Source organism: Leuciscus leuciscus (genome assembly GCF_965113295.1).
Source record: "Leuciscus leuciscus genome assembly, chromosome: 18".
Lineage (NCBI taxonomy): Eukaryota > Metazoa > Chordata > Actinopteri > Cypriniformes > Leuciscidae > Leuciscus > Leuciscus leuciscus.
The window spans coordinates 35,477,740-35,504,151 of record NC_138742.1 but is presented as its reverse complement, the minus strand read 5'-3'; the positions used below and the strand labels follow the sequence as shown (position 1 = coordinate 35,504,151).

Below are 26,412 nucleotides of genomic sequence, written 5' to 3'. Positions count from 1 at the left end.
TCTTAAAATCTTTAATAACGAGTTCCTTCAGTACGGCACTCGGCCTGCGGCCTCGTGCCTATGGCCGAATAGGCACAAGCATGGAGCAATATCGCAAGGCTACGAGTGTGATATTGCTTTAAAAAATGTAAAAAAAATGTTTTTATATTATTTATTGGTTTAGGGTGGTTGCTAGGGATCTCAGAGTGGTTGCTAGGGTGCTGTAACTGGTTGCTAGGGTGTGGCTATGAAGATTTTAGGCCATTACTTATTGGCTGCTTGATAATATAAATCCTCTGAGGGAGAGAGAGAGGGAGAGAAACGCAGGGGTGTCAGGCCCTTTGGAGTGGTGTGTGTGAAAACGGCAGTTGGGATTCAAATGTTTTTAGAACTCCCCATGTAAAGTCAATGGGACTTTTTTGGCCGCTTTTTCGTCCGCTGTGCGAACATCGTACACCCGATCGCTTAGAAAAGATATAGCACACCTCTCCTCAATGAGCCGCTCGATTTGACACCTCACTCAGGGGTCTGTGACAAACGGTGCGGGGCGCATTACGCGCCAAACTTTGTCCAGAATAATAATAATAATAAAAATAAGAATAATAAGTATGAGTGACAATAACACTAGTGTTGCTTTGAAAAAGCACCACTAACTAGAATGTACATTTCCTGAAGAAAATGTGAAGTGGTGCTTGCAGTGGCAAAACTCGCCACTGGGCAGATGCTAACACAATTAACATGTTGTGATACCATGATATACCACGTTTTAGCATCATTTACCACGATTTACCATGTTTCTAAGATGATTTACTACGATTTACCACATTCCAGCATGATTTACTATGATTAACATGTTGTTAAAATGATGCTAGCATGATTAGCATGTTGTTAACATGATTAGCATGTTGGTAGCATGATGCTAGCATGATTAGCATTTTGCTAGCATGTTTTTAGTTAGATGCTAACATGATTAGCATGTTGCTAGCATTATGCTAGCTTGATTAACATGTTGTTAGCATGATGCTAGCTTGAATATCATTGTGCTAGCATAATTAGCATATTGGTAGCATGATGCTAGCATGATTAGCATTATGTTAGCATGATGCTAGCTTGATTAGCATGTTGCTAGCATGTTTTTAGCTAGATGCTAACATGATTAGCATGTTGCTAGCATTATGCTAGCTTTATTAGCATGTTGTTAGCATGATGCTAGCTTGATTAGCATGTTGCTAGTATTATGCTAGCTTGATTAACATGTTATTACCATGATGCTAGCTTGAATAGCATTGTGATAGCTTAATTAGCATATTGGTAGCATAATGCTAGCATGATTAGCATTATGTTACCATAATGCTAGCTTGATTAGCATGTTGGTAGCTTGATGTTAACATGATTAGCATGTTGCTAGCATGTTTTTAGCTAGATGCTAACATGATTAGCATGTTGCTAGCATGATGCTAGCTTGATTAGCATGTTGCTAGCATTATGCTAGCTTGATTAGCATGTTGCTAGCTTGATTAGCATGTTTGTAGCATTATGCTAGCATTGTTAGCATTTTGCTAGCTTGATTAGCATGATGCTAGCTTGATTAGCATGTTGCTAGCATGATACTAGCATGATTAGCATGTTGCTAGCATGTTTTTAGCAAGATGCTGTTGCCACGTGGTGGTTGCTAGGGTTTTCTGGGTGGTTGCTATGGTGTTGCTAGGCAGTTGCTAAGGTGTTCTGGGTGGTTGCTAGGCAGTTGCTAGGGTATTCTTGGTGGTTGCTAGGTGGTTGCTATGGTGTTGCTAGGCAGTTGCTATGGTATTCTGGGTGGATGCTAGGGCGTTGCTAGGCAGTTGCTAGGGTGTTCTGGGTGGTTGCTAGGCGTTCTGGGTGGTTACTAGGCAGTTGCTAGGTGTTCTGGGTGGTTGCTAGGCAGTTGCTAGGGTGTTCTGGGTGGTTGCTAGAGTTTTTTGGTGGTTAATAGAGCATTTCTAGACGTTGCTAGGGTGTTCAGGGTGGTTGCTAAGGTATTTTTGGTAGTTGCTATGGTGTTACTAGGTGGTTGGTAGTTGTCAAATATGGTTACTATGGAGTTTTTATAGAGTTCTTAAAATCTTTAATAACGAGTTCCTTCAGTACGGCACTCGGCCTGCGGCCTCGTGCCTATGGCCGAATAGGCACAAGCATGGAGCAATATCGCAAGGCTACGAGTGTGATATTGCTTTAAAAAATGTAAAAAAAATTTTTTTATATTATTTATTGGTTTAGGGTGGTTGCTAGGGAGCTCAGAGTGGTTGCTAGGGTGCTGTAACTGGTTGCTAGGGTGTGGCTATGAAGATTTTAGGCCATTACTTATTGGCTGCTTGATAATATAAATCCTCTGAGGGAGAGAGAGAGGGAGAGAAACGCAGGGGTGTCAGGCCCTTTGGAGTGGTGTGTGTGAAAACGGCAGTTGGGATTCAAATGTTTTTAGAACTCCCCATGTTAAGTCAATGGGACTTTTTTGGCCGCTTTTTCGTCCGCTGTGCGAACATCGTACACCCGATCGCTTAGAAAAGATATAGCACACCTCTCCTCAATGAGCCGCTCGATTTGACACCTCACTCAGGGGTCTGTGACAAACGGTGCGGGGCGCATTACGCGCCAAACTTTGTGTGGAATAATAAGAATAAGAATAACTAGATGCGAAAGTTCGTCGAGACAAACTTTAAGTTGGCTTGAGAAAGTTTGGACCAGAACGTTTTTTGCTAGGCGGTTGCTAGGATTTTATGGGTGGTTGCTATGGTGTTCCTAGGGTATTTTGGGAGGTTGCTAGGGTGTTCTGGGTGGTTGCTAGGTGGTTGCTAGGGTGTCCTGGGTGGTTGCTAGGGTCTTTTGGGTGGTTGCTAGGTGGTTGCTAGGGTCTTTTAGGTGGTTGCTAGGCGGTTGCTAGGGTGTTCTGGGTGGTTGCTAGGGTTTTTTGGGTGGTTGCTAGGGTATTCTGGGTGGTTGCTAGGCGGTTGCTAGGATATTTTGGGTGGTTGCTAGGGTCTTTTGGGTGGTTGCTAGGGTGTTCTGGGTGGTTGCTAGGTGGTTGCTAGGGTGTCCTGGGTGGTTGCTAGGGTCTTTTGGGTGGTTGCTAGGCGGTTGCTAGGGTGTTCTGGGTGGTTGCTAGGGTGTTTTGGGTGGTTGCTAGGGTCTTTTGGGTGGTTGCTAGGTGGTTGCTAGGGTCTTTTGGGTGGTTGCTAGGCGGTTGCTAGGGTGTTCTGGGTGGTTGCTAGGGTATTTTGGGTGGTTGCTAGGGTCTTTTGGGTGGTTGCTAGGCGGTTGCTAGGGTGTTCTGGGTGGTTGCTAGGGTCTTTTGGGTGGTTGCTAGGCGGTTGCTAGGGTGTTTTGGGTGGTTGCTAGGGTCTTTTGGGTGGTTGCTAGGGTGTTTTGGGTGGTTGCTAGGGTATTCTGGGTGGTTGCTAGGCGGTTGCTAGGGTCTTTTGGGTGGTTGCTAGGCGGTTGCTATGGTGTTCTGGGTGGTTGCTAGGGTGTTTTGGGTGGTTGCTAGGGTATTCTGGGTGGTTGCTAGGCGGTTGCTAGGGTGTTCTGGGTGGTTGCTAGGGTCTTTTGGGTGGTTGCTAGGGTCTTTTGGGTGGTTGCTAGGGTGTTCTGGCTGGTTGCTAGGCGGTTGCTAGGGTGTTATGGGTGGTTACTAGGATGTTTTGTGTGGTTGCTATGGTGTTGCTAGGGTATTTTGGGTGGTTGCTAGGGTCTTTTGGGTGGTTGCTAGGGTGTTCTGGGTGGTTGCTAGGTGGCTGCTAGGGTGTTCTGGGTGGTTGCTATGGTATTCAGAGCGGTAGATAGATAGATACACACACACACACACACACACACACACACACACACACACACACACACACACACACTCAAACAGACTACCTCGCTCACACACTCACTCAGACACACACACACACACACACACACACACACACACACACTCAGAGTTTATGAGTTTAGAGTTTATAAGTGTATAAATTGATGAGTTTATAAGTGTACAAGTTTTTGAGTTTAGAGTTTATAAGTTTAAATGAGTTTAGAGTTCAGAGTTTATTAATTTATGAGTTTAAGAGTTCATAAGTCTATGAATTCATGAGTTTATTAGTTAATTAGTTATTAAATTTAAGTTAATTAGTTTATAAGTGTATGAGATTAGAGTTTTTTTAGTTTAAATGAGTTTCATTGGCTAATATATATAGAATGGCAGTTTGGTTTAGTTTTCAAGGGATTTAGATTTGAATTTTTGTCGGTTGGTGAGTTTGAATTTTTTTAGAATGCCCAATGTTAAGTCAATGGGAGTTTTTCCGAGTTTTGATCGTCATTTGTAGGAAAACCGTAAGTCCGATCAGTCTGAAAAGATATAGCATATAGCTGCAGATCAGTTTGAGTGTCTGAGCCGAGTTTGAAGTATGTAGAGTTAAAGCTCTAGGGCGAGTTTGAGTCAACAGTTTTAGTAAGAAGAATAATAATAATAACTAGATGCGAAAGTTCGTCGAGACAAACTTTATGTTGGCTTGAGAAAGTTTGGAGCAGAAAGTTTTTTGCTAGGCGGTTGCTAGGATGTTGCTATGGTGTTGCTAGGGTATTTTGGGAGGTTGCTAGGGTGTTCTGGGTGGTTGCTAGGTGGTTGCTAGGGTGTCCTGGGTGGTTGCTAGGGTCTTTTGGGTGGTTGCTAGGCGGTTGCTAGGGTCTTTTGAGTGGTTGCTAGGCGGTTGCTAGGGTGTTCTGGGTGGTTGCTAGGGTGTTTTGGGTGGTTGCTAGGGTCTTTTGGGTGGTTGCTAGGCGGTTGCTAGGGTGTTTTGGGTGGTTGCTAGGGTGTTTTGGGTGGTTGCTAGGATATTTTGGGTGGTTGCTAGGGTCTTTTGGGTGGTTGCTAGGCGGTTGCTAGGGTGTTCTGGGTGGTTGCTAGGGTGTTTTGGGTGGTTGCTAGGGTATTCTGGGTGGTTGCTAGGCGGTTGCTAGGGTCTTTTGGGTGGTTGCTAGGGTCTTTTGGGTGGTTGCTAGGCGGTTGCTAGGGTGTTTTGGGTGGTTGCTAGGCGGTTGCTAGGGTCTTTTGGGTGGTTGCTAGGGTCTTTTGGGTGGTTGCTAGGGTGTTCTGGGTGGTTGCTAGGGTCTTTTGGGTGGTTGCTAGGCGGTTGCTAGGGTATTTTGGGTGGTTGCTAGGGTATTCTGGGTGGTTGCTAGGGTATTTTGGGTGGTTGCTAGGGTCTTTTGGGTGGTTGCTAGGCGGTTGCTAGGGTGTTTTAGGTGGTTGCTAGGGTGTCCTGGGTGGTTGCTAGGGTCTTTTGGGTGGTTGCTAGGCGGTTGCTAGGGTGTTTTGGGTGGTTGCTAGGGTCTTTTGGGTGGTTGCTAGGATATTTTGGGTGGTTGCTAGGGTCTTTTGGGTGGTTGCTAGGGTGATCTGGGTGGTTGCTAGGTGGTTGCCAGGGTGTTCTGGGTGGTTGCTATGGTATTCAGAGTGGTAGATAGATAGATACACACACACACACACACACACACACACACTCAGAGTTTATGAGTTTAGAGTTTATAAGTGTATAAATTGATGAGTTTATAAGTGTACAAGTTTTTTGAGTTTAGAGTTTATAAGTTTAAATGAGTTTAGAGTTCAGAGTTTATTAATTTATGAGTTTAAGAGTTCATAAGTCTATGAATTCATGAGTTTATTAGTTAATTAGTTATTCAATTTAAGTTAATTAGTTTATAAGTGTATGAAATTAGAGTTTATTAGTTTAAATGATTTTCATTGGCTAATATATATAGAATGGCAGTTTGATTTAGTTTTCAAGGGATTTAGATTTGAATTTTTGTCGGTTGGTGAGTTTGAATTTTTTTAGAATGCCCAATGTTAAGTCAATGGGAGTTTTTCCGAGTTTTGATCGTCATTTGTAGGAAAACCGTAAGTCCGATCAGTCTGAAAAGATATAGCATAAAACTTCAGATCAGTTTGAGTGTCTGAGCCGAGTTTGGAGTATGTAGAGTTAAAGCTCTAGGGCGAGTTTGAGTCAATAGTTATTTACAGAAGAATAATAATAATAATAAGTTTAAATAGGATTTCAATATGTTGGCTTTCTCAAGCCAACATAACTAGATGCGAAAGTTCGTCGAGACAAACTTTAAGTTGGCTTGAGAAAGTTTGGACCAGAACGTTTTTTGCTAGGCGGTTGCTAGGATTTTATGGGTGGTTGCTATGGTGTTCCTAGGGTATTTTGGGAGGTTGCTAGGGTGTTCTGGGTGGTTGCTAGGTGGTTGCTAGGGTGTCCTGGGTGGTTGCTAGGGTCTTTTGGGTGGTTGCTATGGTCTTTTGGGTGGTTGCTAGGCGGCTGCTAGGGTGTTCTGGGTGGTTGCTAGGGTTTTTTGGGTGGTTGCTAGGGTATTCTGGGTGGTTGCTAGGCGGTTGCTAGGATATTTTGGGTGGTTGCTAGGGTCTTCTGGGTGGTTGCTAGGTGGTTGCTAGGGTGTCCTGGGTGGTTGCTAGGGTCTTTTGGGTGGTTGCTAGGCGGTTGCTAGGGTGTTCTGGGTGGTTGCTAGGGTGTTTTGGGTGGTTGCTAGGGTCTTTTGGGTGGTTGCTAGGTGGTTGCTAGGGTCTTTTGGGTGGTTGCTAGGCGGTTGCTAGGGTGTTCTGGGTGGTTGCTAGGGTCTTTTGGGTGGTTGCTAGGCGGTTGCTAGGGTGTTTTGGGTGGTTGCTAGGGTCTTTTGGGTGGTTGCTAGGCGGTTGCTAGGGTCTTTTGGGTGGTTGCTAGGGTGTTTTGGGTGGTTGCTAGGGTATTCTGGGTGGTTGCTAGGCGGTTGCTAGGGTCTTTTGGGTGGTTGCTAGGCGGTTGCTATGGTGTTCTGGGTGGTTGCTAGGGTGTTTTGGGTGGTTGCTAGGGTATTCTGGGTGGTTTCTAGGCGGTTGCCAGGGTGTTCTGGGTGGTTGCTAGGGTATTCTGGGTGGTTGCTAGGCGGTTTCTAGGGTCTTTTGGGTGGTTGCTAGGGTCTTTTGGGTGGTTGCTAGGGTATTCTGGGTGGTTGCTAGGCGGTTGCTAGGGTATTCTGGGTGGTTGCTAGGGTGTTTTGGGTGGTTGCTAGGGTATTCTGGGTGGTTGCTAGGCGGTTTCTAGGGTCTTTTGGGTGGTTGCTAGGGTCTTTTGGGTGGTTGCTAGGGTGTTCTGGGTGGTTGCTAGGCGGTTGCTAGGGTGTTCTGGGTGGTTGCTAGGCGGTTGCTAGGGTGTTCTGAGTGGTTGCTAGGCGGTTGCTAGGGTGTTCTGGGTGGTTACTAGGATGTTTTTTTTGGTTGCTATGGTGTTGCTAGGGTATTTTGGGTGGTTGCTAGGGTCTTTTGGGTGGTTGCTAGGCGGTTGCTAGGGTATTTTGGGTGGTTGCTAGGGTCTTTTGGGTGGTTGCTAGGGTCTTTTGGGTGGTTGCTAGGCGGTTGCTAGGGTATTTTGGGTGGTTGCTAGGGTCTTTTGGGTGGTTGCTAGGCGGTTGCTAGGGTGTTCTGGGTGGTTGCTAGGGTGTTTTGGGTGGTTGCTAGGGTATTATGGGTGGTTGCTAGGGTGTTTTGGGTGGTTGCTAGGTAGTTCTGGGTGGTTGCTAGGCGGTTGCTAGGGTATTTTGGGTGGTTGCTAGGGTCTTTTGGGTGGTTGCTAGGCGGTTGCTAGGGTGTTCTGGGTGGTTGCTAGGGTGTTTTGGGTGGTTGCTAGGGTGTTATGGGTGGTTACTAGGATGTTTTGTGTGGTTGCTATGGTGTTGCTAGGGTATTTTGGGTGGTTGCTAGGGTGTTTTGGGTGGTTGCTAGGGTCTTTTGGGTGGTTGCTAGGCGGTTGCTAGGGTGTTTTGGGTGGTTGCTAGGGTCTTTTGGGTGGTTGCTAGGATATTTTGGGTGGTTGCTAGGGTCTTTTGGGTGGTTGCTAGGGTGTTCTGGGTGGTTGCTAGGTGGTTGCTAGGGTGTTCTGGGTGGTTGCTATGGTATTCAGAGCGGTAGATAGATAGATACACACACACACACACACACACTCACTCAGACACACACACTCACTCACACACACACACACACACACACACACACACACACACACACACACTCACTCAGACACACACACACACACACACACACACACACACACACACACACACACTCACTCACTCAGACACACACACACACACACACACACACTCAGAGTTTATGAGTTTAGAGTTTATAAGTGTATAAATTGATGAGTTTATAAGTGTACAAGTTTTTGAGTTTAGAGTTTATAAGTTTAAATGAGTTTAGAGTTCAGAGTTTATTAATTTATGAGTTTAAGAGTTCATAAGTCTATGAATTCATGAGTTTATTAGTTAATTAGTTATTAAATTTAAGTTAATTAGTTTATAAGTGTATGAAATTAGAGTTTATTAGTTTAAATGAGTTTCATTGGCTAATATATATAGAATGGCAGTTTGATTTAGTTTTCAAGGGATTTAGATTTGAATTTTTGTCGGTTGGTGAGTTTGAATTTTTTTAGAATGCCCAATGTTAAGTCAATGGGACTTTTTCCGAGTTTTGATCGTCATTTGTAGGAAAACCGTAAGTCCGATCAGTCTGAAAAGATATAGCAACTAACTTCAGATCAGTTTGATTGTCTGAGCCGAGTTTGGAGTATGTAGAGTTAAAGCTCTAGGGCGAGTTTGAGTCAACAGTTTCCACAGAAGAATAATAATAATATTAATAATAACTAGATGCGAAAGTTCGTCGAGACAAACTTTAAGTTGGCTTGAGAAAGTTTGGACCGTAAAGTTTTTTGATAGGCGGTTGCTAGGATGTTATGGGTGGTCGCTATGGTGTTTCTAGGGTGTTTTGGGCAATTGCTAGGGTGTTCTGGGTGGTTGCTAGGTGGTTGCTAGGGTGTCCTGGGTGGTTGCTAGGGTCTTTTGGGTGGTTGCTAGGGTGTTTTGGGTGGTTGCTAGGATATTCTGGGTGGTTGCTAGGCGGTTGCTAGGGTCTTTTGGGTGGTTGCTAGGGTCTTTTGGGTGGTTGCTAGGGTATTCTGGGTGGTTGCTAGGGTGTTCTGGGTGGTTGCTAGGGTGTTTTGGGTGGTTGCTAGGGTATTCTGGGTGGTTGCTAGGTGGTTGCTAGGGTCTTTTGGGTGGTTGCTAGGGTCTTTTGGGTGGTTGCTAGGCGGTTGCTAGGGTGTTCTGGGTGGTTGCTAGGGTGATTTGGGTGGTTGCTAGGGTATTCTGGGTGGTTGCTAGGCGGTTGCTAGGGTCTTTTGGGTGGTTGCTATGGTATTCTGGGTGGTTGCTAGGGTCTTTTGGGTGGTTGCTAGGCGGTTGCTAGGGTGTTCTGGGTGGTTGCTAGGGTGTTTTGGGTGGTTGCTAAGGTATTCTGGGTGGTTGCTAGGCGGTTGCTAGGATATTTTGGGTGGTTGCTAGGGTGTTCTGGGTGGTTGCTAGGGTCTTTTGGGTGGTTGCTAGGCGGTTGCTAGGGTGTCCTGGGTGGTTGCTAGGGTGTTTTGGGTGGTTGCTAGGGTATTCTGGGTGGTTGCTAGGCGGTTGCTAGGGTCTTTTGGATGGTTGCTAGGGTCTTTTGGGTGGTTGCTAGGCGGTTGCGAGGGTATTTTGGGTTGTTGCTAGGGTGTAATAGGTGGTTACTAGGATGTTTTGGGTGGTTGCTAGGGTGTTTTGGGTGGTTGCTAGTGTCTTTTGGGTGGTTGCTAGGGTCTTTTGGGTGGTTGCTAGGCGGTTGCTAGGGTGTTTTGGGTGGTTGCTAGGGTGTTTTGGGTGGTTGCTAGGATATATTGGGTGGTTGCTAGGGTCTTTTGGGTGGTTGCTAGGGTGTTTTGGGTGGTTGCTAGGCGGTTGCTAGGGTATTTTGGGTGGTTGCTAGGGTCTTTTGGGTGGTTGCTAGGTGGTTGCTAGGGTCTTTTGTGTGGTTGCTAGGCGGTTGCTAGGGTGTTCTGGGTGGTTGCTAGGGTGTTTTGGGTGGTTGCTAGGGTATTATGGGTGGTTGCTAGGCGGTTGCTAAGATATTTTGGGTGGTTGCTAGGGTGTTTTGGGTGGTTGCTAGGGTGTTCTGGGTGGTTGCTAGGCGGTTGCTAGGGTGTTATGGGTGGTTACTAGGATGTTTTGTGTGGTTGCTATGGTGTTGCTAGGGTATTTTGGGTGGTTGCTAGGGTCTTTTGGGTGGTTGCTAGGCGGTTGCTAGGGTGTTTTGGGTGGTTGCTAGGGTATTATGGGTGGTTGCTAGGCGGTTGCTAGGATATTTTGGGTGGTTGCTAGGGTGTTTTGCTAGGGTGTTCTGGGTGGTTGCTACGCGGTTGCTAGGGTGTTATGGGTGGTTACTAGGATGTTTTGTGTGGTTGCTAGGATATTTTGGGTGGTTGCTAGGGTCTTTTGGGTGGTTGCTAGGGTGTTCTGGGTGGTTGCTAGGTGGTTGCTAGGGTGTTCTGGGTGGTTGCTATGGTATTCAGAGCGGTAGATAGATAGATACACACACACACACACACACACACACACACACACACACACACACTCAGAGTTTATGAGTTTAGAGTTTATAAGTGTATAAATTTGTACAAGTTTTTGAGTTTAGAGTTTATAAGTTTAAATGAGTTTAGAGTTCAGAGTTTATTAATTTATGAGTTTAAGAGTTCATAAGTATATGAATTCATGAGTTTATTAGTTAATTAGTTATTAAATTTAAGTTAATTAGTTTATAAGTGTATGAGATTAGAGTTTATTAGTTTAAATGAGTTTCATTGGCTAATATATATAGAATGGCAGTTTGATTTAGATTTCAAGGGATTTAGATTTGAATTTTTGTCGGTTGGTGAGTTTGAATTTTTTTAGAATGCCCAATGTTAAGTCAATGGGAGTTTTTCCGAGTTTTGATCGTCATTTGTAGGAAAACCGTAAGTCCGATCAGTCTGAAAAGATAAAGCAACTAACTTCAGATCAGTTTGAGTGTCTGAGCCGAGTTTGGAGTATGTAGAGTTAAAGCTCTAGGGCGAGTTTGAGTCAACAGTTATTCACAGAAGAATAATAATAATAATAATAATATTAATAATAAGTTTAAATAGGATTTCAATATGTTGGCTTTCTCAAGCCAACTTAATAAGTTTAAATAGGATTTCAATATGTTGGCTTTCTCAAGCCAACTTAACTAGATGCGAAAGTTCGTCGAGACAAACTTTAAGTTGGCTTGAGAAAGTTTGGACCAGAACGTTTTTTGCTAGGCGGTTGCTAGGATGTTATGGGTGGTTGCTATGGTGTTGCTAGGGTATTTTGGGAGGTTGCTAGGGTGTTTTGGGTGGTTGATAGGGTGTTTTGGGTGGTTGCTAGGGTATTCTGGGTGGTTGCTAGGCGGTTGCTAGGATATTTTGGGTGGTTGCAAGGGTCTTTTGGGTGGTTGCTAGGCGGTTGCTAGGGTGTTCTGGGTGGTTGCTAGGGTGTTTTGGGTGGTTGCTAGGGTATTCTGGGTGGTTGCTATGCGGTTGCTAGGATATTTAGGGTGGTTGCTAGGGTCTTTTGGGTGGTTGCTAGGGTCTTTTGGGTGGTTGCTAGGCGGTTGCTAGGGTATTTTGGGTGGTTGCTAGGGTCTTTTGGTTGGTTGCTAGGCGGTTGCTAGGGTATTTTGGGTGGTTGCTAAGGTCTTTTGGGTGGTTGCTAGGCGGTTGCTAGGGTGTTTTGGGTGGTTGCTAGGGTCTTTTGGGTGGTTGCTAGGCGGTTGCTAGGGTGTTCTGGGTGGTTGCTAGGGTGTTTTGGGTGGTTGCTAGGGTGTTATGGGTGGTTACTAGGATGTTTTGTGTGGTTGCTATGGTGTTGCTAGGGTATTTTGGGTGGTTGCTAGGGTGTTTTGGGTGGTTGCTAGGGTCTTTTGGGTGGTTGCTAGGCGGTTGCTAGGGTGTTTTGGGTGGTTGCTAGGGTCTTTTGGGTGGTTGCTAGGATATTTTGGGTGGTTGCTAGGGTCTTTTGGGTGGTTGCTAGGCGGTTGCTAGGGTGTTTTGGGTGGTTGCTAGGGTCTTTTGGGTGGTTGCTAGGCGGTTGCTAGGGTGTTTTGGGTGGTTGCTAGGGTCTTTTGGGTGGTTGCTAGGCGGTTGCTAGGGTGTTTTGGGTGGTTGCTAGGGTCTTTTGGGTGGTTGCTATGGTCATTTGGGTGGTTGCTAGGGTGTTTTGGGTGGTTGCTAGGGTCTTTTGGGTGGTTGCTAGGATATTTTGGGTGGTTGCTAGGTTGTTGCTAGGGTGTTCTGGGTGGTTGCTATGGTATTCAGAGCGGTGGATAGATAGATACACACACACACACACACACACACACACAAACAGACTACCTCCCTCACACACTCACTCAGACACACACACACTCAGAGTTCATGAGTTTAGAGTTTATAAGTGTATAAATGTATGAGTTTATAAGTGTACAAGATTTTGAGTTTAGAGTTTATAAGTTTAAATGAGTTTAGAGTTCAGAGTTTATTAATTTATGAGTTTAAGAGTTCATAAGTCTATGAATTCATGAGTTTATTAGTTAATTAGTTATTAAATTTAAGTTAATTAGTTTATAAGTGTATGAGATTAGAGTTTATTAGTTTAAATGAGTTTCATTGGCTAATATATATAGAATGGCAGTTTGATTTAGTTTTCAAGGGATTTAGATTTGAATTTTTGTCGGTTAGTGAGTTTGAATTTTTTTAGAATGCCCAATGTTAAGTCAATGGGAGTTTTTCCGAGTTTTGATCGTCATTTGTAGGAAAACCGTAAGTCCGATCAGTCTGAAAAGATATAGCAACTAACTTCAGATCAGTTTGATTGTCTGAGCCGAGTTTGGAGTATGTAGAGTTAAAGCTCTAGGGCGAGTTTGAGTCAACGGTTTCCACAGAAGAATAATAATAATAATATTAATAATAAGTTTAAATAGGATTTCAATATGTTGGCTTTCTCAAGCCAACTTAATAATAATAATAAGTTTAAATAGGATTTCAATATGTTGGCTTTCTCAAGCCAACTTAATAATAAGTTTAAATAGGATTTCAATATGTTGGCTCTCTCAAGCCAACTTAATAAGTATGAGTGACAATAACAATAGTGTTGCTTTGAAAAAGCACCACTAACTAGAATGTACATTTCCTGAAGAAAATGTGAAGTGGTGCTTGCAGTGGCAAAATTTGCCTCTCGGATGCTAGGGTGTTGTACATGATTGCATACGAGCCAACAACCATGTCTGTACGATGTTGTGGAGCTGAGATATAGCTCATTCATGTGTTTGTACGGTTGCTAGGGTACTCCAAATGGTTGCTAAGGTTTGTTTATACAGTTTATGGGGTAATATTTATAGTATTTGCAGGTCTGGGTCAAAAAATGCCCAACTCTGTGTTTTTACAATGTTTTGTTGCTGAGATATGGCTTGTAAATGTTGTTCAATGGTTGCTAGGGGCCTGTAACTGGTTGCTAGGGCGTGGCTATGAAGTTATGTCACTACTTTTTGGCTGCTGGATAGGACGAATCAAAAGAGCCCAACCCCAAGGCTCTATGACCTTCTGAGCCAAAGATATGATTTTGCAAATTTTTTTGCCTATGTTAAGTCTATGGGACATTTTTCGGCTCATTTTTCGCCCGCCAGACGAACATTTTACACCCGATCACTTATAAAAGTCATAGCACACCTCTCCTCAATAAACCGGTCGATTTGATACCTCATTCAGGGGTCTGTGACAAACGGTGTGGGGCGAGTTACGCGCCGAAGTTTTGTCTAGGTGAATAGTAATCACAACAATATACCACGTTTTAGCATTATTTACCACGATTTACCATGTTTCTAAGACGATTTACTACGATTTACCACATTCCAGCATGATTTACTATGATTAACATGTTGTTAAAATGATGCTAGCATGATTAGCATGTTGTTAACATGATTAGCATGTTGGTAGCATGATGCTAGCATGATTAGCATGTTTGCTAGCATGCTTTTAACAAGATGTTAGCATGATTAGCATTTTGCTAGCATGTTTTTAGCCAGATGCTAACATTATTAGCATGTTGCCAGCATTATGCTAGCTTGATTAACATGTTGTTAGCATAATGCTAGCTTGAATAGCATTTTGCTAGCATGATGCTAGCTTAATTAGCATATTGGCAGCATGATGCTAGCTTGATTAGCATTATGTTAGCATGATGCTAGCTTGATTAGCATTATGTTAGCATGATGCTAGCTTGATTAGCATGTTGGTAGCTTGATGCTAGCATGATTAGCATGTTTTTAGCTAGACGCTAACATGATTAGCATTTTTCTAGCATAATGCTAGCTTGATTAGCATGTTGCTAGCATGATGCTAGCTTGATTAGCATGTTGCTAGCATGATGCTAGCTTGATTAGCATGTTGCTAGCATTATGCTAGCTTGATTAGCATGTTGGTAGCTTGATGCTAGCATGATTAGCATTTTGATAGCATGTTTTTAGCTAGACACTAACATGATTAGCATGTTGCTAGCATAATGCTAGCTTGATTAGCATGTTGCTAGCATGATGCTAGCTTGATTAGCATTTTGCTAGCATTATGATAGCTTGATTAGCATGTTGCTAGCATGATGCTAGCTTGATTAGCATGTTGGTAGCATAATGCTAGCATTATTAGCATGTTGCTAGCTTGTTGCTAGCATGATTAGTATGTTGCTAGCATGTTTTTAGCAAGATGCTGTTGCCAGGTGGTGGTTGCTAGGGTTTTCTGGGTGGTTGCTATGGTGTTGCTAGGCAGTTGCTAAGGTGTTCTGGGTGGTTGCTAGGCAGTTGCTAGGGTATTCTTGGTGGTTGCTAGGCAGTTGCTAGGGTATTCTTGGTGGTTGCTAGGGCATTGCTAGGTGGTTGCTATGGTGTTGCTAGGCAGTTGCTATGGTATTCTGGGTGGATGCTAGGGCATTGCTAGGCAGTTGCTAGGGTGTTCTGGGTGGTTACTAGGCAGTTGCTAGGTGTTCTGGGTGGTTGCTAGGCAGTTGCTAGGGTGTTCTGGGTGGTTGCTAGAGTTTTTTGGTGGTTACTAGAGCATTTCTAGACGTTGCTAGGGTGTTCAGGGTGGTTGCTAAGGTATTTTTGGTAGTTGCTATGGTGTTACTAGGTGGTTGGTAGTTGTCAAATATGGTTACTATGGAGTTTTTATAGAGTTCTTAAAATCTTTAATAACGAGTGCTTCAGTACGGCACTCGGCCTGCGGCCTCGTGCCTATGGCCGAATAGGCACAAGCATGGAGCAATATCGCAAGGCTACGAGTGTGATATTGCTTTAAAAAATGTAAAAAAAAAAATTTTCTATTATTTATTGGTTTAGGGTGGTTGCTAGGGAGCTCAGAGTGGTTGCTAGGGTGCTGCAACTGGTTGCTAGGGTGTGGCTATGAAGATTTTAGGCCATTACTTATTGGCTGCTTGATAATATAAATCCTCTGAGGGAGAGAGAGAGGGAGAGAAACGCAGGGGTGTCAGGCCCTTTGGAGTGGTGTGTGTGAAAACGGCAGTTGGGATTCAAATGTTTTTAGAACTCCCCATGTTAAGTCAATGGGACTTTTTTGGCCGCTTTTTCGTCCGCTGTGCGAACATCGTACACCCGATCGCTTAGAAAAGTCATAGCACACCTCTCCTCAATGAGCCGGTCGATTTGATGCCTCACTCATGGGTCTGTGACAAACGGTGCGGGGCAAGTTACGCGCCAAACTTGTGGCGGAATAATAATAATAAGAAGAAGAATAATAAGTATGAGTGACAATAACACTAGTGGTGCTTTGAAAAAGCACCACTAACTAGATGCGAAAGTTCGTCGAGACAAACTTTAAGTTGGCTTGAGAAAGTTTGGACCAGAACGTTTTTTGCTAGGCGGTTGCTAGGATGTTGCTATGGTGTTGCTAGGGTATTTTGGGAGGTTGCTAGGGTGTTCTGGGTGGTTGCTAGGTTGTTTCTAGGGTCTTTTGGGTGGTTGCTAGGTGGTTGCTAGGGTCTTTTGGGTGGTTGCTAGGCGGTTGCTAGGGTGTTCTGGGTGGTTGCTAGGGTGTTTTGGGTGGTTGCTAGGGTATTCTGGGTGGTTGCTAGGCGGTTGCTAGGGTGTTCTGGGTGGTTGCTAGGGTGTTTTGGGTGGTTGCTAGGGTCTTTTGGGTGGTTGCTAGGCGGTTGCTAGGGTGTTCTGGGTGGTTGCTAGGGTGTTTTGGGTGGTTGCTAGGGTATTCTGGGTGGTTGCTAGGCGGTTGCTAGGGTGTTCTGGGTGGTTGCTAGGGTCTTTTGGGTGGTTGCTAGGGTCTTTTGGGTGGTTGCTAGGGTATTCTGGGTGGTTGCTAGGATATTTTGGGTGGTTGCTAGGGTCTTTTGGGTGGTTGCTAGGGTGTTTTGGGTGGTTGCTAGGGTATTCTGGGTGGTTGCTAGGATATTTTGGGTGGTTGCTAGGGTCTTTTGGGTGGTTGTTAGGGTCTTTTGGGTGGTTGCTAGGCGGTTGCTAGGGTGTTCTGGGTGGTTGCTAGGGTCTTTTGGGTGGTTGCTAGGCGGTTGCTAGAGTGTTTTGGGTGGTTGCTAGGGTCTTTTGGGTGGTTGCTAGGCGGTTGCTAGGGTCTTTTGGGTGGTTGCTAGGCGGTTGCTAGGGTGTTTTGGGTGGTTGCTAGGGTATTCTGGGTGGTTGCTAGGCGGTTGCTAGGGTCTTTTGGGTGGTTGCTATGGTGTTCTGGGTGGTTGCTAGGGTGTTTTGGGTGGTTGCTAGGGTCTTTTGCGTGGTTGCTAGGCGGTTGCTAGGGTCTTTTGGGTGGTTGCTAGGCGGTTGCTAGGGTCTTTTGGGTGGTTGCTAGGGTGTTTTGGGTGGTTGCTAGGGTATTCTGGGTGGTTGCTAGGCGGTTGCTAGGGTCTTTTGGGTGGTTGCTAGGCGGTTGCTATGGTGTTCTGGGTGGTTGCTAGGGTGTTTTGGGTGGTTGCTAGGGTATTCTGGGTGGTTGCTAGGCGGTTGCTAGGGTGTTCTGGGTGGTTGCTAGGGTGTTTTGGGTGGTTGCTAGGGTATTCTGGGTGGTTGCTAGGCGGTTGCTAGGGTGTTCTGGGTGGTTGCTAGGGTGTTTTGGGTGGTTGCTAGGGTGTTCTGGGTGGTTGCTAGGCGGTTGCTAGGGTGTTATGGGTGGTTGCTAGGGTGTTCTGGGTGGTTGCTAGGGTGTTCTGGGTGGTTGCTATGGTATTCAGAGCGGTAGATAGATAGATACACACACACACACACACACACACACACACACACACTCAAACAGACTACCTCGCTCACACACTCACTCAGACACACACACACACACACACACATCACACACACACACACACACACACACACACACACACTCAGAGTTTATGAGTTTAGAGTTTATAAGTGTATAAATTGATGAGTTTATAAGTGTACAAGTTTTTGAGTTTAGAGTTTATAAGTTTAAATGAGTTTAGAGTTCAGAGTTTATTAATTTATGAGTTTAAGAGTTCATAAGTCTATGAATTCATGAGTTTATTAGTTAATTAGTTATTACATTTAAGTTAATTAGTTTATAAGTGTATGAGATTAGAGTTTTTTAGTTTAAATGAGTTTCATTGGCTAATATATATAGAATGGCAGTTTGAATTAGTTTTCAAGGGATTTAGATTTAAATTTTTGTCGGTTGGTGAGTTTGAATTTTTTTAGAATGCCCAATGTTAAGTCAATGGGAGTTTTTCCGAGTTTTGATCGTCATTTGTAGGAAAACCGTAAGTCCGATCAGTCTGAAAAGATATAGCATATAGCTGCAGATCAGTTTGAGTGTCTGAGCCGAGTTTGAAGTATGTAGAGTTAAAGCTCTAGGGCGAGTTTGAGTCAACAGTTTTAGTAAGAAGAATAATAATAACTAGATGCGAAAGTTGGTCGAGACAAACTTTAAGTTGGCTTGAGAAAGTTTGGACCGGAAAGTTTTTTGCTAGGCGGTTGCTAGGATGTTATGGGTGGTTGCTATGATGTTGCTAGGGTATTTAGGGCGGTTGCTCGGGTGTTCTGGGTGGTTGCTATGGTATTCTGGGTGGTTGCTAGGGTATTCTGGGTGGTTGCTAGGCGGTTGCTAGGATATTTTGGGTGGTTGCTAGGGTCTTTTGGGTGGTTGCTAGGCGGTTGCTAGGGTGTTCTGGGTGGTTGCTAGGGTGTTTTGGGTGGTTGCTAGGGCATTCTGGGTGGTTGCTATGCGGTTGCTAGGATATTTAGGGTGGTTGCTAGGGTCTTTTGGGTGGTTGCTAGGCGGTTGCTAGGGTATTTTGGGTGGTTGCTAGGCGGTTGCTAGGGTGTTCTGGGTGGTTGCTAGGGGATTTTTGGCTGGTTGCTAGGGTCTTTTGGGTGGTTGCTAGGCGGTTGCTAGGGTGTTCTGGGTGGTTGCTAGGGTGTTTTGGGTGGTTGCTAGGGTATTCTGGGTGGTTGCTAGGATATTTTGGGTGGTTGCTAGGGTCTTTTGGGTGGTTGCTAGGGTCTTTTGGGTGGTTGCTAGGCGGTTGCTAGGGTGTTCTGGGTGGTTGCTAGGGTCTTTTGGGTGGTTGCTAGGCGGTTGCTAGGGTGTTTTGGGTGGTTGCTAGGGTCTTTTGGGTGGTTGCTAGGCGGTTGCTAGGGTCTTTTGGGTGGTTGCTAGGGTGTTTTGGGTGGTTGCTAGGGTATTCTGGGTGGTTGCTAGGCGGTTGCTAGGGTCTTTTGGGTGGTTGCTAGGCGGTTGCTATGGTGTTCTGGGTGGTTGCTAGGGTGTTTTGGGTGGTTGCTAGGGTATTCTGGGTGGTTGCTAGGCGGTTGCTAGGGTGTTTTGGGTGGTTGCTAGGGTGTTTTGGGTGGTTGCTAGGGTATTCTGGGTGGTTGCTAGGCGGTTGCTAGGGTCTTTTGGGTGGTTGCTAGGGTCTTTTGGGTGGTTGCTAGGGTGTTCTGGGTGGTTGCTAGGCGGTTGCTAGGGTGTTATGGGTGGTTACTAGGATGTTTTGTGTGGTTGCTATGGTGTTGCTAGGGTATTTTGGGTGGTTGCTAGGGTGTTTTGGGTGGTTGCTAGGGTGTTCTGGGTGGTTGCTAGGCGGTTGCTAGGGTGTTTTGGGTGGTTGCTAGGGTCTTTTGGGTGGTTGCTAGGGTCTTTTGGGTGGTTGCTAGGGTGTTCTGGGTGGTTGCTAGGTGGTTGCTAGGGTGTTCTGGGTGGTTGCTATGGTATTCAGAGCGGTAGATAGATAGATACACACACACACACACACACACACTCAGAGTTTAGAGTTTATAAGTGTATAAATTGATAAGTTTATAAGTGTACAAGTTTTTGAGTTTAGAGTTTATAAGTTTAAATGAGTTTAGAGTTCAGAGTTTATTAATTTATGAGTTTAAGAGTTCATAAGTCTATGAATTCATGAGTTTATTAGTTAATTAGTTATTAAATTTAAGTTAATTAGTTTATAAGTGTATGAGATTAGAGTTTATTAGTTTAAATGAGTTTCATTGGCTAATATATATAGAATGGCAGTTTGATTTAGTTTTCAAGGGATTTAGATTTGAATTTTTGTCGGTTGGTGAGTTTGAATTTTTTTAGAATGCCCAATGTTAAGTCAATGGGAGTTTTTCCGAGTTTTGATCGTCATTTGTAGGAAAACCGTAAGTCCGATCAGTCTGAAAAGATATAGCATAAAACTTCAGATCAGTTTGAGTGTCTGAGCCGAGTTTGGAGTATGTAGAGTTAAAGCTCTAGGGCGAGTTTGAGTCAACAGTTATTTACAGAAGAATAATAATAAGTTTAAATAGGATTTCAATATGTTGGCTTTCTCAAGCCAACTTAATAAGTTTAAATAGGATTTCAATATGTTGGCTTTCTCAAGCCAACTTAACTAGATGCGAAAGTTCGTCGAGACAAACTTTAAGTTGGCTTGAGAAAGTTTGGACCAGAACGTTTTTTGCTAGGCGGTTGCTAGGATGTTATGGGTGGTTGCTATGGTGTTTTGGGTGGTTGCTAGGGTATTCTGGGTGGTTGCTAGGCGGTTGCTAGGGTGTTTTGGGTGGTTGCTAGGGTCTTTTGGGTGGTTATTAGGCGGTTGCTAGGGTGTTCTGGGTGGTTGCTAGGGTGTTTTGGGTGGTTGCTAGGCGGTTGCTAGGGTGTTCTGGGTGGTTGCTAGGGTCTTTTGGGTGGTTGCTAGGGTCTTTTGGGTGGTTGCTAGGGTGTTCTGGGTGGTTGCTAGGTGGTTGCTAGGGTGTTCTGGGTGGTTGCTATGGTATTCAGAGCGGTAGATAGATAGATACACACACACACACACACACACACACACTCAGAGTTTATGAGTTTAGAGTTTATAAGTGTACAAGTTTTTGAGTTTAGAGTTTATAAGTTTAAATGAGTTTAGAGTTCAGAGTTTATTAATTTATGAGTTTAAGAGTTCATAAGTCTATGAATTCATGAGTTTATTAGTTAATTAGTTATTACATTTAAGTTAATTAGTTTATAAGTGTATGAGATTAGAGTTTATTAGTTTAAATGAGTTCCATTGGCTAATATATATAGAATGGCAGTTTGAATTAGTTTTCAAGGGATTTAGATTTAAATTTTTGTCGGTTGGTGAGTTTGAATTTTTTTAGAATGCCCAATGTTAAGTCAATGGGAGTTTTTCCGAGTTTTGATCGTCATTTGTAGGAAAACCGTAAGTCCGATCAGTCTGAAAAGATATAGCATATAGCTGCAGATCAGTTTGAGTGTCTGAGCCGAGTTTGAAGTATGTAGAGTTAAAGCTCTAGGGCGAGTTTGAGTCAACAGTTTTAGTAAGAAGAATAATAATAATAAGTTTAAATAGGATTTCAATATGTTGGCTTTCTCAAGCCAACTTAACTAGATGCGAAAGTTCGTCGAGACAAACTTTAAGTTGGCTTGAGAAAGTTTGGACCAGAACGTTTTTTGCTAGGCGGTTGCTAGGATGTTATGGGTGGTTGCTATGGTGTTTTGGGTGGTTGCTAGGGTATTCTGGGTGGTTGCTAGGCGGTTGCTAGGGTGTTTTGGGTGGTTGCTAGGGTCTTTTGGGTGGTTATTAGGCGGTTGCTAGGGTGTTCTGGGTGGTTGCTAGGGTGTTTTGGGTGGTTGCTAGGCGGTTGCTAGGGTGTTCTGGGTGGTTGCTAGGGTCTTTTGGGTGGTTGCTAGGCGGTTGCTAGGGTCTTTTGGGTGGTTGCTAGGGTGTTTTGGGTGGTTGCTAGGGTATTCTGGGTGGTTGCTAGGCGGTTGCTAGGGTCTTTTGGGTGGTTGCTAGGGTCTTTTGGGTGGTTGCTAGGCGGTTGCTAGGGTGTTCTGGGTGGTTGCTAGGGTGTTTTGGGTGGTTGCTAGGGTATTCTGGGTGGTTGCTAGGCGGTTGCTAGGGTCTTTTGGGTGGTTGCTAGGGTCTTTTGGGTGGTTGCTAGGCGGTTGCTAGGGTGTTCTGGGTGGTTGCTAGGGTGTTTTGGGTGGTTGCTAGGGTATTTTGGGTGGTTGCTAGGCGGTTGCTAGGGTCTTTTGGGTGGTTGCTAGGGTATTTTGGGTGGTTGCTAGGCGGTTGCTAGGGTGTTCTGGGTGGTTGCTAGGGTGTTTTGGGTGGTTGCTAGGGTATTTTGGGTGGTTGCTAGGGTCTTTTGGGTGGTTGCTAGGCGGTTGCTAGGGTGTTCTGGATGGTTGCTAGGGTGTTTTGGGTGGTTGCTAGGGTATTCTGGGTGGTTGCTAGGCGGTTGCTAGGATATTTTGGGTGGTTGCTAGGGTATTCTGGGTGGTTGGTAGGCGGTTGCTAGGATATTTTGGGTGGTTGCTAGGGTCTTTTGGGTGGTTGCTAGGGTGTTCTGGGTGTTTGCTATGGTATTCAGAGCGGTAGATAGATACACACACACACACACACACTCAGAAGAGTTTATAAGTGTATAAATTGATGAGTTTATAAGTGTACAAGTTTTTGAGTTTAGAGTTTATAAGTTTAAATGAGTTTAGAGTTCAGAGTTTATTAATTTATGAGTTTAAGAGTTCATAAGTCTATGAATTCATGAGTTTATTAGTTAATTAGTTATTAAATTTAAGTTAATTAGTTTATAAGTGTATGAGATTAGAGTTTATTAGTTTAAATGAGTTTCATTGGCTAATATATATAGAATGGCAGTTTGAATTAGTCTTCAAGGGATTTAGATTTAAATTTTTGTCGGTTGGTGAGTTTGAATTTTTTTAGAATGCCCAATGTTAAGTCAATGGGAGTTTTTCCGAGTTTTGATCGTCATTTGTAGGAAAACCTTAAGTCCGATCAGTCTGAAAAGATATAGCATATAACTTCAGATCAGTTTGAGTGTCTGAGCCGAGTTTGGAGTATGTAGAGTTAAAGCTCTAGGGCGAGTTTGAGTCAACAGTTTTAGTAAGAAGAATAATAATAAGTTTAAATAGGATTTCAATATGTTGGCTTTCTCAAGCCAACTTAATAAAAATAAGAATAATAAGTATGAGTGACAATAACACTAGTGTTGCTTTGAAAAAGCACCACTAATAATAAGTATGAGTGACAATAACACTAGTGTTGCTTTGAAAAAGCACCACTAATAAGTTTAAATAGGATTTCAGTAAGTTGGCTTTCTCAAGCCAACTTAATAATAATAAGTTTAAATAGGATTTCAGTAAGTTGGCTTTCTCAAGCCAACTTAACAAACAACTGTGAGCATGTTTATTACACAAAATATAACAACTGCATTTCAATCATTATAAGTAACATTGGCCAGATGCAAAGCCATACAGACACATAATGTTTGTATGGACTATGTAAAACCAGAATATGTAAACAGAATTATACTAATATCTGAAAGAAAGGGAATAAGTGTACTTACTTTTCAGTTGTTCTCAAAACTGAACGACACCTGTCGCGTGCCCTCCCTCCCAGTGCGAGTTGCAGGTGAGGGTGAGAGTGATGCTACCACATTCCTATAAAAATAATAATATTAATATTAATAAAGGTTGAACAAAGTACTATGCCAGCACATGCATAACTGATGGACAGTCAGCATTTTGGTAAAACAACAAAAATAAGCTCTTTTATACTAACATTACCAATCACTAATTGTAATATTGTGCATACATAACACCACAATTTTTGCAATTGTGTCTGGTAATTGTGTTTTACAATTGTGTCTGGCAATCCACACAGGCAGGCACATGTACATATAGCATCACTAAGTATATAAACAAAATTGGTCTAACATCTGTAAAATAGTGGGTAAATATGTACTTACTCCTTCTGATTTCTGTCTGTGTTGCTGCGTGCCCTCTTAGTGCGAGTTGCAGTGAGAGGTGAGAGTGAGCAACCTACATCATTCCTTTCAAAAAAAGCTGAAAACTATTATTATCATATATTTTAGAGTACTATTCCAGCACATGCACAACTGATGGGCATTAGCATGCTGATAAGATAACACAAAGAAAAAAATTTAACATTATCAACCAACCTCTAAAAATAAATAAATTCATACAGGCTCATATTGTAATAAGTATATAAACAAAATTGCACAAACATTGGTAAATATGTACTTACTCTTTCTGACGTTCGACTGTGTTGCTGCGTGCCCTCCGAGTTGCAGATGAAGGAGATGCAGCATTCCTGTTTTAAAAAAAGTTGAAAACTATTATAACATAAATATTTCAAAGTATATTACCATTAGTCTATATGAATAACTGATGCAAATAATTGTAGACACGTGCTGTAGGCATATATTGTGTGTAATGGGCCATTACGGAGATAGCACAACGCAAACATTAACACATTTGCAATTCATCAGCTGGGCATATTTACACATTTCAGCACATACACACATTTGCAATAGATATTTGCAAGCACTCTTCATTTAAATATAAATGACTCTGAATGGAAAGTATGGAAATGGTCCAACCAGTAAAATCTGTAGCCTACGTTTATTTAAAATAGCTTGTCAACTAATTTCTCTGTACTGTAGGCTAATTGGCCTACGTGTTGTAGCCTAGTCATTAAAATTAAATAAAACAATTTAGTTCATATTTAGGTTTAAATAAAATCATTATTTTTTTTTATTTCATTTATGTTGATTATATGAAAAGTGAAAAGCATGAGTCAGATCATGCGCAATCGCGAGACAAATGGAGTGGGCAGAGAAGATTTTGACCATTTCATTAAGTTTATTTTTTGTATAAAGCCTTTCTTTAAAGTGAATTTCGTTTTGTATTAATTGTATCTTAATTTTAATAGTTGTTTCATCAACCAAATGCCTGTATTTAAAACATAAGAATTAAAAATAGCAGGAACTGGAGGCCTCATAAATGAACCCAAACTCATAAGCTTTGCCTAAAATACCAGAGAAATATATAGAAAGCTCGAAATGTGTTATTTTAAACAAAACTATTAAAAACGAAAGAAAACAGACTGCATGAAGCCTCTCTCCTACTTTATAAAGCATAGCCTAGACCATTTAAATATAATTACTCTGAATGACAAGTATGGAAATGGTCCAACCAGTAAAATATGTAGCCTACGTTTATACAAAATAGCTTGTCAACTAATGCAAGTAAATTTAAAAAGACTTACTCATCCGAAATATCCACGCCTGGATCAAGTCGCTCCTCAAAATACAAACGTTCATTGTCAGAGTCCTGTTCTTCTTCTGAGGAAAAAGTGAACTCTTCATCACTATCCAGGACGAGCTGAAGGGCTTCCTCACTGGTGTATCGCGTCATCTTCCAACGGCGCAGGAACGTGAGTGAATGAAACTAGCTGGTTTTAAAGCATTTCAGGGGGGTTTTTACCTTATTTTGCATAGATCACCTCAGCACATTATCTTATGAATAGCGCGCTCTGCGAGTGGGTGTGAACTCATTTCAGGGGGCGTTTACCTTATTTTGCATAGATCACCTCAGCACATTATCTTATGAATAGCGCGCTCTGCGAGAGGGCGTGAACTAATTACAGATAATTAGATGAGACGGGAGAAACTGTACTTCACTTTAGTTTCATACAGATTACATTGCAGGAGAATATTTGTTTTGAATGTGAACTGTTTTATTTAAAAGTAGAAATTTAAAGCTTTCTTTAGACGCATGTTTCATGGTTGTGTGATAAGTATTCGCTGAGTTTTCCAGACTTGTTCCAGAAAGATTTTTGCGGAGACAGAGTGAGCTGAAAGCGCACCCTGTTTATTTTATTTATTTAAAAATAAAAACAAGGTTTTGATGTTAATGTGAGTGTACACAAAAAAAAGAAGACCCTCTATAGTTTATAATCATGTATTTATTTTATTTATATGACCATAAATTACGGATTTTTTTAAGTTTATGTTGCTGCTATGTGAAAAAAATCCAGCAAAACGCGTGGGCGTGATTTGCTCGTTTTTTTTCTTATCAGTTCAAACGAGACTCAAAATACTCTGTTGACTTTGATATTACAAACAAGTTTCATACATCAATCGATCCTGTTAAGTGTGTATTATTTTTGTGTATACTCACAATAAAAACAACGTGTTGTGCTTTTTGCCAAATAAAGAAAAATAAACATGATGCGAGTTCTGCCTACTCTCTGTCAGTGTAGTCCATTCTGAAACGCGTCCGAAAATGAACTGTAACTCAGCGAATACTCAGTCAAACAGGCATACTTTCTTTTAAATGAAGTAATTTTTATTAAAAAAACTAATATTCACAGTTTATGTAATATGTATGAAAAGAGAGAGATGTCAGTCGTTCTCATCTCATCTCATTAAGTTTTAATGTGACCCCGCCCACGGAGAGCACGCGCTATTCAAACGCAAATGACTTAGATAATCCATGCAAACTGTTAACGCCCCCATATCAGCTCGCGAAAACGTCTCTGGTTACTTACATAACCTATGTTCTCTGAATAGGGAACGAGACGCTGCGGATAGCGCAGTGGGATATCCTCTGGATGTGCCGATTGTCTGAAGCCCTATAGAATCACGCCAATTCATTGGCTGATGGCGCTCGCGCAACGCTGGCTCCGCCCCGACGCTCCTACGTCGCAGCACCATTTACGCGCGCGCGCCATCATCTCCTCAGATTTCTCTGCCGAAAAGAAAAACTGTCGGCAGCGCGAGGAGCTTGCCAGCTAACGCAGCGTCTCGTTCCCTATTCAGAGAACATAGGTTACGTAAGTAACCAGAGACGTTCTCTTTCATAGGTTCACTCAACGCTGCGGATAGCGCAGTGGGAACGAAATACCAAACTAGCCAAGCTATAAGCGCTGCCATAACTGGTAAAAGACCAAACAACAACCATGATCGGTTCAAGCAGAAAGGACCTGGGAACCTGGAGTCATGTCAAGATCTAAATTGTAGAATCATATAAAAGTGTGCGGAGAGGACCAACCTGCCGCCACACAAATGTCTTCCAAAAGGGCTCCTCTAAAAAATGCTTGAGAGGAAGCCACACTTCTGGTGGAATGTGCTCTGATGCTAAGAGGTGAAGGCAAACCACGCACCTCATAAGCCAGCGA

General features: G+C 43.1%; 1 protein-coding gene across 2 annotated transcripts in view; it reads right to left on the bottom strand.

The window, feature by feature from the left end:
* Positions 1-25,283, bottom strand: part of LOC309480366 (piggyBac transposable element-derived protein 4-like) — a 126,472-nt gene extending 101,189 nt beyond the window's left edge. Inside the window, exons 1-4 of one of the 2 annotated variants that reach the window (XM_082144802.1) lie at positions 24,499-25,283; positions 23,476-23,541; positions 23,177-23,260; positions 22,592-22,868 (exon numbers count right to left, since the gene is read on the bottom strand). In XM_082144802.1, coding sequence (XP_082000928.1) covers positions 22,778-22,868; positions 23,177-23,260; positions 23,476-23,541; positions 24,499-24,647 — 390 coding nt within the window. In that variant the 5' untranslated portion in view covers positions 24,648-25,283 and the 3' untranslated portion in view covers positions 22,592-22,777. Of the gene's footprint in view, positions 1-22,591; positions 22,869-23,176 lie in introns of both variants that reach the window. The other variant, XM_082144801.1, reaches the window with a different exon arrangement.
* Between the last annotated feature and the right edge of the window lie 1,129 nt (positions 25,284-26,412).